General features: G+C 37.8%; 1 protein-coding gene across 3 annotated transcripts in view; it reads left to right on the top strand.

The window, feature by feature from the left end:
- CERKL (ceramide kinase like) overlaps nucleotides 1–12,353 on the top strand; it is a 123,336-nt gene that overhangs the window by 85,053 nt on the left and 25,930 nt on the right. For all 3 annotated transcript variants that reach the window (XM_049887573.1, XM_049887572.1, XM_049887571.1), the window contains one exon: nucleotides 8,352–8,415. In XM_049887573.1, coding sequence (XP_049743530.1) covers nucleotides 8,352–8,415 — 64 coding nt within the window. The remainder of the gene's footprint in view (nucleotides 1–8,351; nucleotides 8,416–12,353) is intronic.

Below are 12,353 nucleotides of genomic sequence, written 5' to 3'. Positions count from 1 at the left end.
GAGAAACTGTCATGAAAAGAGTTTTTGAGTCAAAACGAAGTTGTAGTAAAGAAGTTAACCTTTCATATATGTCACTTCTGACTGACTTAGACGTGATTTGCAAGGAGAGGGAAAATTCAGATACAGCATTCCTTTCTACTGAAGATTTTCAAAGATTGACTAAAGGAAAAGTTTGAAATTCATGTTAGGATGTGACTTCGAGTTTTTATATGTATGTGCTAGAGTAGTTGAGAGGAGTCCCTGGGTGGTGCAAATGGCTGAGTGCTCGACTGCTAGCTGAAAGGTTGTTGGTTCGAACCCACCCCAAGGCACCTCGGAAGACAGGCTTGGCGATTTGCTTCTGAAAGGTCACAGACTTGAAAACCCTGTGGAGCAGTTCTACTCTGTACACATGGGGTCGCCATGAGTTGAAGCTGACTCAACGGCAACTAACAACAACCTAGTATGTTGTTGAATAGTTCAACTTCGGTGACATAAACAGTTAAAAGTTGAATATACTTACTGGCAAGCTCAATAACGTTAATTTTGTTTCATTGATTTAATATGTAAACACTACAGAACAGTTTGGTGTGGATATTACTATATATCATTCAGGTTAAGAAACCCTTGTTGAATGCTCTGTCCTGAACACTGTAGGATACAAGGTGAATAAGATATGTTTCCTGCTCTTGAGTGACTTTCAGTTTTCTAGGGATTCAAATAGATATTTAAAACTAAACATTACAACTGGGGCATACATAAAAGAGCTATGGTATTTCAGAAGGTGATAATAATTTTCATCAGCAGGCTCAGAGAAAAGCATATGAGCTGGATACTGAAGGTTGGGTCAGTCTTTAAAAATCAGAGAAAAACAAACAAACAAACAAAATTTTCTGTTCCTACACAGAGGAAGGAAAGTGAGGGAAGGAAGACAGGTCGGTAGGCACACACAAGTGGGGAGTGTGTGTGTGTGTGTGTGTGTGTGTGTTGCACCAATAATATCAATAATAATGGAGTTCTTTCCATAAATTTGCTCTGCCTTCTTTTGTTTCTTTTCATCATCATAAAATGGCTGCCAATGGATTGGATGCTTCCTTATTCATATTAGTTGAATGGAGAAAGATGTATGTATGAGAGAGACCAACACTTTTTTATTTTATTTTATTTTGTTGCTGTTGAGAATATGCACAGCAAAACATACACCAATTCAACCATTTCTATATGTACAGTTCAGTGACATTGATTACATTCTTTGAGTTGTGCGACCATAGAGACCAACATATTTTAATGTTGAACATGGACTAAAAGGCCTTGCTCTTAGTTTGACTGTGCCAATATCACCACCTGTGACCAGCCTGCAGCAATCACTTCCTTAACCAACAAAAAGACCATTCCCAGTGGCTGAGGGTGGGAGGCCCTTTTCCTGAAGGCTACAGATACCTGAACTGAATCTAGGTTCTGTTAGGGAGAAGAAAGGACAAAATGGAAATCTGTGTTCTGATTATGGATTGCTCTTTCTACTACACTCAGGAGTTTATTCATCACGCATTAACCCAGAGCTGGTGTAAAATTTTTATCATACTGTTATAATCTGGTTTTGCAAAGGTGACTCTGCCAAATGAATGAAGATTAGAAAGGAAGAGAGAGAATGGAGGAAATGAAACTGGTACATGAGAATTGAACTAAGGCAGAAGAAATGATAGGAATGTGTTTTTCTTAAAATAATTGTGTTGTGGAGAAAAATATTATGTATTTGTTCTTTTTTTCTAAGTTCATAAATATTAGTGAATACTACATTTAGTTTAGCATAAAATAAAATTAAAATATTACATAAAGTACATTTAGGATTTACTGTATATTTGTACAGAACGGCTAATTAGCTGCCTAACACTCCTCCTATAGGCAAAATTATAAAATTGCATCCTTTCCTTTTAAAACTATTTTAGTCTGTATTGACTATTTATAAAAATTAGTATCTATTTTGTTTGAAAGACTGATTAAATATGTAAATACTTGAAATGCATTATTTTTCCTGTCAGTGTGGTTTTGTGGCTCAAAGAAGATAATATATTTGAAAGCATATTGTATATTATAGAGTACTGTAGACATATGAGGAAACCCTGGTGGTGTAGTGATTAAGTGCTAAGGCTGCTAACCAAAGCGTTGGCAGTTCGAATCCACCAGGTGCTCCTTGGACAGTCTATGGGGCAGTTCTACTCTGTCCTATAAGGTCTCTGTGAGTCGGAATCGACTCGACGGCACTGGGTTTGGGTTGGTTTGGTAGACATACGGTCTTCATGCCTTTAGTTTCAGTTTCATAAAATTACGTCATTGTAAGGTTCACTCCATATTTTATTTGAAAGAAAAGAGTATCTTAATGAAAGAGAAAAGCAGAAAAAGTACTTATCTTCTGAATATCCGGTGACCGTTGTTTTAACATACCCTTGCATACACTGGTGGATCAAATGGAATATGAATTATATAATAAATTCTATACAGTGATGAATTTTCTAGGAAATGGTGCTATATAATATAAAATATGACATGAAAAACTATAAGATGTATACCTTATGACTTTTTTTAAATGGATCTCACCACGTTAATAAAAATACAGTTGTTCCTTTCATTTTAGTTGTGCTGAAACCCTAACTACTTCCTAATGTAGATCAGTATCTTTTGAAATGTTTGAGCTCAGGTTGAATTCCCCCTCCGTTATCTACCCCCAATGCAGTATTTCATCTAATAGTGGTATCAAAAGAACTTCTGGAATAACCTAGAAAAAGCTGAGCTATTTTTCCAAATAACCTATTGGTAGACAAAGCAAAGAAGAGCAGGAGTGGCAAACCTATGCTGGCACATGATACCATTTGATTATCTTGCTCCTAAAATAAAGCAGACTTTAAGAACTGCACCATTAAATGTGTGAGAGGAATTTTGAGAGGTCAGAGGTTCGTAGGATTATTTGTAGAACAATAAAGTGAAAAAGCCAAGGCAACAGAGAAATCAGACTACAAAGAACCCATCTAGTTCAACTTCCCCCATGGTAAGGCACAGGTGAGTGGCAGTCCTTGTGGGTGCCAACCCAGCCAGCTTGGCACCTATCTTAGAAACAGTGTGTGTTGTTACTGGACATTACTGTTAGCCATTCTTATTTTGAGCTCAGGGTTACTGTGCCTTTGTGCAGATTAGAAAATTCTACCTTCTCTGTGATGACTTAGGACAAAGGGCTACTTCCTCTGGGCTGAGCCAGCTCAAGGTCACCTGGCATGTTGAGCTGGCTGGACTGCACACCCACCTGCTTCTTTGGCCAAGTACTTTTGTTCTAGGAACAAACTGCACAACCATCTGCAGAGCCCTGTGAGCTAATATTTGTCTCCTTGTAATTTTTAATCTATGAGAGTTAATATTGAGGCTGTCAAGGATTTCATTTTACTTGAATTCACCATCAATACCCATGGAAGCAATAGTCATAGAATCAAATGACTTGTTGCATTGGGCAAATCAGCTGCAAAAGAACTTGTTAAAGTGTTAAAAAGCATAGATATCACTTTGAGGACTAAGATATGCCTGACCCAAGCCATGATATTTTCCATTGCCTCACATGCATACAAAAGCTGGGCAATGAATAAGGAAGACCGAAAAAGAATTGATGCCTTTCAGTTATGGTGTTGGAGAAGAATATTGAATATTCATGGACTGCCAGAAGAAAGAACAAATCTGTCTTGGAAGAAGTACAACCAGAGTGCTCTTTGGCAGCGAGGAAGCCAAGACTTTATCTTGCATACTTCAGACATGTTAGCAGGAGGGACCAGTCCCTGGAGAAGGACATCATGCTTGGTAAAGAAGAGGGTTAGTGAAAAAGAAGACCTTTTACAAGATGGATTGACACAGCGGCTACTACAATGGGCTTAAACATAGCAATGATTGTGAGGATGGTGCAGGACTGGGCAGTGTTTCGTTCTGTTGTACATAGGGTCACTATGAGTTGGAACTGACTCCATGGCACCTAACAATAACAACAACAGAGTTAATGATATCTTCTGTAGCAATTCAGAACAAATGTGGTTGATCTTGCATATAAGAAACACAATGCTTAGGGGACACCGAGCTTCTGTTAAGGGGAATGGAAAAATTTGGGAATGGCTGATGATGATGGTTGAACAACATGATGAACATAAATGTGAAGATTGTAGAAATTATATATTTACTAAAATAATAATAATAATAAAGAGTCATTAAGGTATTTGAAACCAGATATTTGTCTCCCCTTGGTCCTCTCCTGTTCATTACAGGCACACCCATCTTCTTCAGTTACTCCTGTAGTAACAAAGCTGCTAGACTTTACCGTCATGGTCAAGGATGTTTGAATTCAGCCTAGAGTTCAAGGTCCAGGGGAGTTCTTAGTAACCAGATGATTCCTACCTCCTGGGTAGCCCTAGGCAGAATTGTCAAGTGTGGTTTGTTGTCAGTTTCTTCTTTTTACTTCTTCTAAAATCATGTTTCTAACTTCTGGCATTTTACCAAGCTTCTTTGTACTGTTTTCCTTTGGCTCTTTGACTCCACTTAAAGCTTAGCCTTCTTTAGAAACGCTTCTTGTCATTCCTGTTCCCACCCAGCAGAAAATTAGGCAATTTGATAAAAATAAGTCAAAAAAGATGGTAGTAGCCTGAGGCATTGCTTCTTCCAATTTTACCTGCATTTTGGCAAAATTTTGAATAGTGAATTTTCATGCATCATATCCAGCTAGAGGTAGAGATAATTCTGGGTAAAAGGTTCTTATCATTACCCCTGAAATAATTGTGGATGTATAAGGCCGGTCCTGTCTCTGACACTGAGACACGAGTTAAGGAGTTAGAACTGGCCCTCTGAGGTCAATGGAGAGTCATTAAAGAGTTGTATGCTGGGTAGTGATATGATTAAATTTGTGTTTGAGAAAAGTCATTGTGGCCAGAGTATGGAGAGAGGTTGGAGGGAGGCTGGTGAAATGGCTGTGTTAGTATACACACTAAAGATGGTGGTGACCAGATCTAGGGCATTGGCTGTGATTAAAGAAGGGATGTTGTTGTTGTTAGGTGCCATCGAGTCGGTGCTGACTCATAGCGACCCTATGCACAACAGAATAAAACACTGCCCGGTCCTGTGCCATCCTTACAATCGTTGTCATGCTTGAGCTCATTGTTGCAGCCACTGTGTCAATCCACCTTGTTGAGGGTCTCCCTCTTTTCCGCTGACTCTGTACTCTGCCAAGCATGATGTCCATCTGCAGGGACTGATCCCTCCTGACAACATGTCCAAAGTATCTAAGTCGCAGTCTCACCATCCTTGCTTCTAAGGAGCATTATGGCCGTGCTTCTTCCAAGACAGATTTGCTCGTTCTTTTGGCAGTCCGTGGTACGTTCAATGTTCTTCACCAACACCACAATTCAAGGCATCAACTCTTCTTCAGTTTTCCTTATTCATTGTCCAGCTTTCACATGCATATGATGTGATTGAAAATACCATGGGTTGGGTCAGGCCCACCTTAGTCTTCAGGGCGACATCTTTGCTTTTCAATACTTTGAAGAGGTCCTTTGTAGCAGATTTGCCCAATGCAATGCATCTTTTGATTTCTCGACTGCTGCTTCCATGGCTGTTGATTGTGGATCCAAGTAAAATGAAATCCTTGACAACTTCAACAGCAGAGTGGATAATAGGAAAAACAACAACAACATGCTTGAGAGGGAATATGAACTGAAAGGATGGCAGTTAGAACCCACCAGCCACTCCTTAAGAGAAAGGTGTGGTAGTCTGCTTCCATAAAGAATAGAGTCTTGAAGACCCTGTGGGGCAGTTCTACCCTGTCCTATAGGGTTGCTATGAATTGGAACGGACTCGATGGCAATGGGTTTTTGTTTTGCTTTGTTTTGGTGGGGGGGTATATTTGAAGGTAGGAACCCTGGTGATGCAATCTTTCAGCTGCTAACCAAAAGATTGGCATTTGTAACCCACCGAGTGGCTCCTCAGGAGAAAGAACTGGTGATCTGCTCCCATAAAGATTAAAACCTAGAAAAGTATATGGAGCAGATACTCTATAACACATGGGATTGCTAGGAGTTATTTCAAGAAAAACAACATATTTGAAGGTGCACGTGATGGATCCAGTTCTAAGCTTACAAAATTTGAACTACCTATAGGACAGGAAGGAAATGACAACATCTGAGTATCCTACCCCATTATAGAATTTTATCAGAAATCAATCAATGTCTATATGTTCAAACTGAATCATGTCCAATTTTATTTCAGTCTATTTCCTCATCAGTATTCAATATCAACTTTGAGACATTACTCTCCTCTAATCTGTTATCCCTGAGGAAGTAATATGAAATTGAAAATTCTGGCAGTGTGAGAGGTGGGGTTCCAGCAGTGAAACTGTGTGTGCAAAGACCCATAAACAATGGCGACTCCAAATTTCCTATAGAGAAGAGGCTATGGGGACAATCTCATTGGGAAAGGAAAGTAGATGAAAGAAGAGGCTAGGTTACTTCTTTTGAAACTGCATTTGCCTAACTTCCCACTGTTTACTGTGTGTTTATTTGGAGTGGGATAATCGGATCTGATTTTTTCTGAATCTAGAGTCCATATTATCCTGTTTAAATACATGCTTTGATTCCTTCTACTGTATCTAAATATAGCCCAAATCACTATCCTTTTGTTCTACATTATTTCTCTTTATAATCACTTGCTTTTACCTTGTGTTACATATTCATTTCTTGATTAGTGTATATTGTCTATCTCTCTGTACAGTATAAACTCCCTGAAGCCAAGGGCTTTATTCATTTTGTTCATTATACTAGTACATTTTTATAGAGGTAGATGGTCAGGATTCTTGCATCTTTTCTGTCTCTTTGAGATCAATGATTTTATTTAAGTTTTACAATGTTACTAAAAATTTACTGTTCTTGGACAGTTTGCATTAGTGTATATTCAAATTCCATCTAAAAGATCAAAGGAAACAATAGACCATTACTGCAGATTTTTCCTAAATGCAAATAGCATTCAGTTATAACATCGTTTTTAAGTTAACTTTGTTTTGAATTTGAAAAGCCGTACCAAAGTTTGCTTTGCTATACAAGCAAGACTTGATTAACTGAGTCTCAGCATGAATATTTTTCATAATGTCTTACTTTTAATGTGTGTAGTAAGATATTTATTATTTGTATTTCAAGGTTGCAGCTACTTGCTGTGGTGGTAAGTGAACGATCAACCCACAATCTTTTATGTTAACTTAGCCGTCCTGCTTTGTTAATATTAATATTTTATATTTCATTTTATTATAGCTTTCTTCTGATTAGAGTTTAACATACAGAGGTTTTATTCATATGCATGTTTGCAGCGTTTGAATAAGCTGTGGGAGAATTACAATGTAACACTGCTGGATACAGGATGATTCTTTTAGACACCAAGACTAATAATTTTTAACAATTTCTAAAAACATTGTAGGAAAAGCTTGAACCATGCTGGCACCAGGAACAGACAGGCATGAAAGATTAATGTAATCTTGCATATAATGATGCACATTCTTACACAAAAAATCCATCTGCAATGTCATGTCAGTCATCAGAAATCCTTGATGGGTGGATACAGCTGGGCTGTCTCTTCTGGCAGAGACGCCCTAGAAAATGCTAAATGTGGTTTCGATGCTTGGTGCCATCTGCAGTGAGCCAGTTTATCCTGTCTTCACTGGCATTTACAATACTGCACAGGGCATCAGCGATTCTGGAGACAGCGATACAGAGTGACAGATTCATTTCCTCCAAGGGTCTGGGCTCTGGTGGCCTGTGTGCCACCCTCCTCCTCGGGCTTGGTTCCGTTGTCATTGGTGCTGGCTTCACTTCATATTTTCACATCCAACTCCTCCTCTTTTGAGTCTAGCAGTTCCAGATACACATTTTTCTGGTACATAAATCTTACACTAACCTTTCAACTAATTTATTCATTTAAGATTGCCAACGTGACTGTTTGATGCCAACTAATATGCCTTATTTTCAAAATACTCTGGCTCCTAGGCTTCTAATTTAAAGGAAATGTGTCTTAATAGGGAACAGACAACAAACAGGCACCAAGATAAATTATCTAACTTCTACGTGGTGGATATCCCCAAATGACTGATGTAGTTGGAACAAATATATAACCCTCTTTTACATAAAGCTATAAAACACATCAAGCAGCTAACACGTAATCCTTTTTTCATGATTAAAATATAAATATTCTAGAATAAATGTTGTTGGATGACTTACCATATGTTTATCATATTATTTTGCCAAACCAAGTTAAAAAGTGTAGATCATTGTTTAAAACTTTCACTTTCTGTGCTTTTTTTTTTAAAAAAATAGTAACAGAATATGAAGGCCATGCTCTGTCGCTGCTTAAAGAATGTGAACTCCAAGGATTTGATGGGTAGGTTATATTATCTATAAGTGTCACATAGTTTATATTATTGAGTGTTTTGTTAGTTTTTAGCAGCTACCTATTGGGACCTAGAATTTTAGAAGTTTGTGATGTTAGTAATTAGGCTTTATTTCATTCATAATTTGGTTTTATATGTAGTAATAATTACTATAACAATAATGATGATAATATGCCATGGCCATCCACCTGTCAGGATGTGGCATTGGAAGGAAAGCACAAGGAGAGATCTAATTATAAATGGTGGGAAATCAGTGTACCATCCTATACTTACCTAATGTGCATACATTTGCCTCTATAATCCTTAATTCTTGGCTTTAACCAAGTTAGTATCTGGAAAAGTATCAATGGAAGATATTATCTTGGTCATATGACATAACTATACTATGATCCTCATTTGCAAATTTATTGATAATTTTAATAGCCATCCGTAGGCTAACTTGACTGTGATTGATCTGAGGGTAGATGCTTTATAAAAACAATTATTTACAGAATGGATAAAAGAGGCTGATTTTAATGATCTCTTATGATTTATTTTTTTTTTAAGTCAGTGAGTCTCATCTCATAGCGACCCTATAGGGCAGAGTAGAACTGCCCCATAGAGTTTCCAAGGAGTGCCTGGCGGATTCGAACTGCTGACCCTTTGGTAAGCAGCCGTAGCACTTAACCATTACACCACCAGGGTTTCTACAGGATAGCTATTAGTCGGAATTGACTCCACAGCACTGGGTTTGGTTTTGATTTAAGTCAGTGAGTTATTCATAGGAGGCGTTGAAAACCATTTTTTGCAACGCATTGTGGGAGTGAACAGAGATTGCTCTAAAACCAAAACCAAACCAGTTGCCCTTAGTTGATTCCAAGTCATAGTGACCCTGTAGGACAGAGTAGAACATCCCTGTAGGATTTCCAAGGCTGTAAATCTTTACGGAAGCAGACTGCCACATTTTTCTCCTGTAGAACAGCTCATGGTATCAGCTCCTAGGTTTGAAACACTGACCTTTTGGTTAGCTAGCAACTGAGTGCTTTAACCACTGTGCCACCAGAGCTCCTTAGAGATTGTTCACTCGTGTGCAAATATTAGAAACAAGACAAGTGACATTTACTTTAATAGCCATTTTTTAAAATTAGGTGAATCTTTTTTTTAAAATTAGGTGATGTAAAATACTAAAAGTTATATTTTTTTAAGGAAGAATTTGGCAACAGTAGATATTTGAGGGTTTTAAAAGGTGACAGTATGGGAATTATTTGTGTCCCATGGTGATGGGGATGGGGCAACAAAAGGCCCAAACGTTAGGAAGGGCATTTGAGCCTTTCAACTACAGTGAAATGCTTTAATCTTCTAAACAAGCTGGTAGAATGTTTTAGGGAGGGAAGTGATGCAAGTAAAACGGAGCATTATCAAGGTTGTTTTCCAGAAATGCTTAAATTTTTTTTATGAGAAAAATAGGAGTTGATGAAAAAGAAAGGTTGGTAATTAAAACATGATTTTTCAAAAAGGAATTTAATTGGAAGGAATAGATTTAGATGGCAATATTAGATAAATATTAAGGATGAGGAGTATGAGGTAGGAAATTACCTTAGAGCCTTATACTTACAGGTAGACAAAAGGAATAATAGGTTACTTTTAGGACATTATCTCACACTATAACATTTAAGAAAAATAATTAGGTGAAGCATGCTACTAGCTACTGACCTTAGTACGCTGCCTAGCCCCAGCCAGCTGGTGAGTGTATGAGGGTGGCTGCATTGCAAAGGAGTCCTTGCCTCAAAACACGATGATGTAAATGATGGTATTAATGGATGCTGCAGGTATTTGACCAGGTGTTGTCCACCAGCATTCTGAAGTATTTTGCTGAATGAGGTTTCTATAAATATGTTCTGTTGGTGATTATACTAACAGAAGTACGATAAGGATTAAGCACTTTGCAGACTGAAGACAGGATATTGCTCAAGTGCAGTGTAGTAATATTTTTCTCTTCACCTGAACATATTTAACTCTTTATAAGTATAATATTAAGAAGAGTTCTACTTAACCTGGAGGTGTTGTTATTTTGCAGTGTAATGCTAAGATATATGTAGATTTGTTAGTTATTACCCACTTTTTTTATAACCAAATAGTTTGGCCTAACCATTACTTGAGTTGAGTTTCCTTGATTTAACTGTTTCTTACCCTAGAGTGTGTGCTGATGTATTTAGGACTTATGACACTTTAAATTTCTAATGCAAGTTATCTATATTCTAATATCATTTAAACAACTCACTTACTTTTGTGGGCTCAGTTTTCCAGTGGGAGCTGATATGGCAGTTAGGATAATTACTGTATTGAAGTGGTCATTTTGCACAACAGTATCTAGAATTACATAGAGAAGTATATGAGGAGAACAATGGAAAGATAGTTTCTTAAGACTTTTCAAAAAAACCATTCTCTAACAAGTAGAATTGTCAAAAATGGAACATTCTACATTGGTGAGGTCCCTGCCCCTGAACCTGTTCAAAGAGAAGCTACAGGAACACATTTTGAAAAATTTATAGAAAGGATCCAAGGATAGGGTAAGGTAACCCCCAAAGGTCTAGAGTACTCTGGCAAAAAAGAAGCTCACATTCCTGTGAGAACTTTAGCCTGAAGCATCTCTGCCTGACTGTAGACAGCTATTGATAGGGAGTCCTAGGAAATCATCTAAAGGTTCCCAGACATAGACCAGACGGAGGGCTTAAGATCAAAGAAAGAATCTGTATGTAATTCAGTGAAACAGAACGATTGGGTAAATAATGTTTAAGAAGTGCTGCTTGGTAAGATTTTGGAGCATTTTAAATGAGTTATATATGTTTCTATGAAGATGCATTGTGACATATTTCTAAAGCCGAGAGGAACAGTGTATCGGTACTCATGACAGCTGGTGTGCCACTCTAGGGTGTTCTAGCAAACACTCATAGATCCACTGGTAAACTTGTAGGAGCTTCAGATTGTGTATTGCCACCTACTTATACTGGACATGAATAGGATGTTTTCTTTGTACGCAAAAAAAGAGTAATATGCGATCCATATACTTAAAGCAGTAACTGTTGAATTTACACATTTGAATGTACTTAAACTTCATCTGTGGCTTTTCTGCAGTTATAAATGTTCTAATACTTTGTTTCAATGGGATGATACATTATACCATTTTTTCTTGTTTTATTCATTTCACAATTAACTAAAAAAAAAACAAAACTCATTGCTTTCGAGTCAATTCTGACTCATAGTGACCCTATAGCACAGAGTAGAACTGCCCCATAGGGTTTCCAAGGAGCAGCTGGTGAATTCAAACTGCCAACCTTTTGTTTAGCAGCCATAGCTCATCACAGTTCTTAACCATTCCTCCACCAGGGCTCCTCACCATTAACTAAACCAATCCTGTTGCCCTCAAGTTGATTCTGACTCATAGTGACCCTGTCGGACAGAGTAGAACTGCCCCATAGCGTTTCCAAGGAGTGGCTAGTAGATTAGAACTGCCTACCTTTTGGTTAGCAGCTGAGCTCTTAACCACTGTGCCACCAGGGCTCGTACCATTAGCTAGACCCATACTAAACTAGACATAGTTGGCTAATACTGACATTTTATGAATTTACCATATCTTTACTGCTGAGATAGAAAAAATTTATTTCTTTTCAGTAATTAATAAAGAAAAAGTCCAAATAAAAAATCAAATAAGATATTCAACATTTCAAAGATGTCTGTGGTTGGCTCAAGTGGTTAAGTGCTCAACTACCAGCTGAAAGGTTGGCAGTTAGAATCCACCCAGAATTGCTTTGGAAGACAGGCCTGGCAATCTGCTTCTGAAAGCCCACAGCCTTGAAAACCCTATGGAACACGGTTCTACTCTTCATGCATGGGGTCACTTTGAGTCAGAATGACTCAGTGGCAATTAACAACAACATTGGTTGATGGG

The sequence above is a fragment of the Elephas maximus genome, chromosome 6 (genome assembly GCF_024166365.1).
Source record: "Elephas maximus indicus isolate mEleMax1 chromosome 6, mEleMax1 primary haplotype, whole genome shotgun sequence".
Taxonomy (NCBI): Eukaryota; Metazoa; Chordata; class Mammalia; order Proboscidea; family Elephantidae; genus Elephas; species Elephas maximus.
Note: the sequence above shows the minus strand (reverse complement) of the source record. Positions and strands in the feature narration are given on the sequence as shown.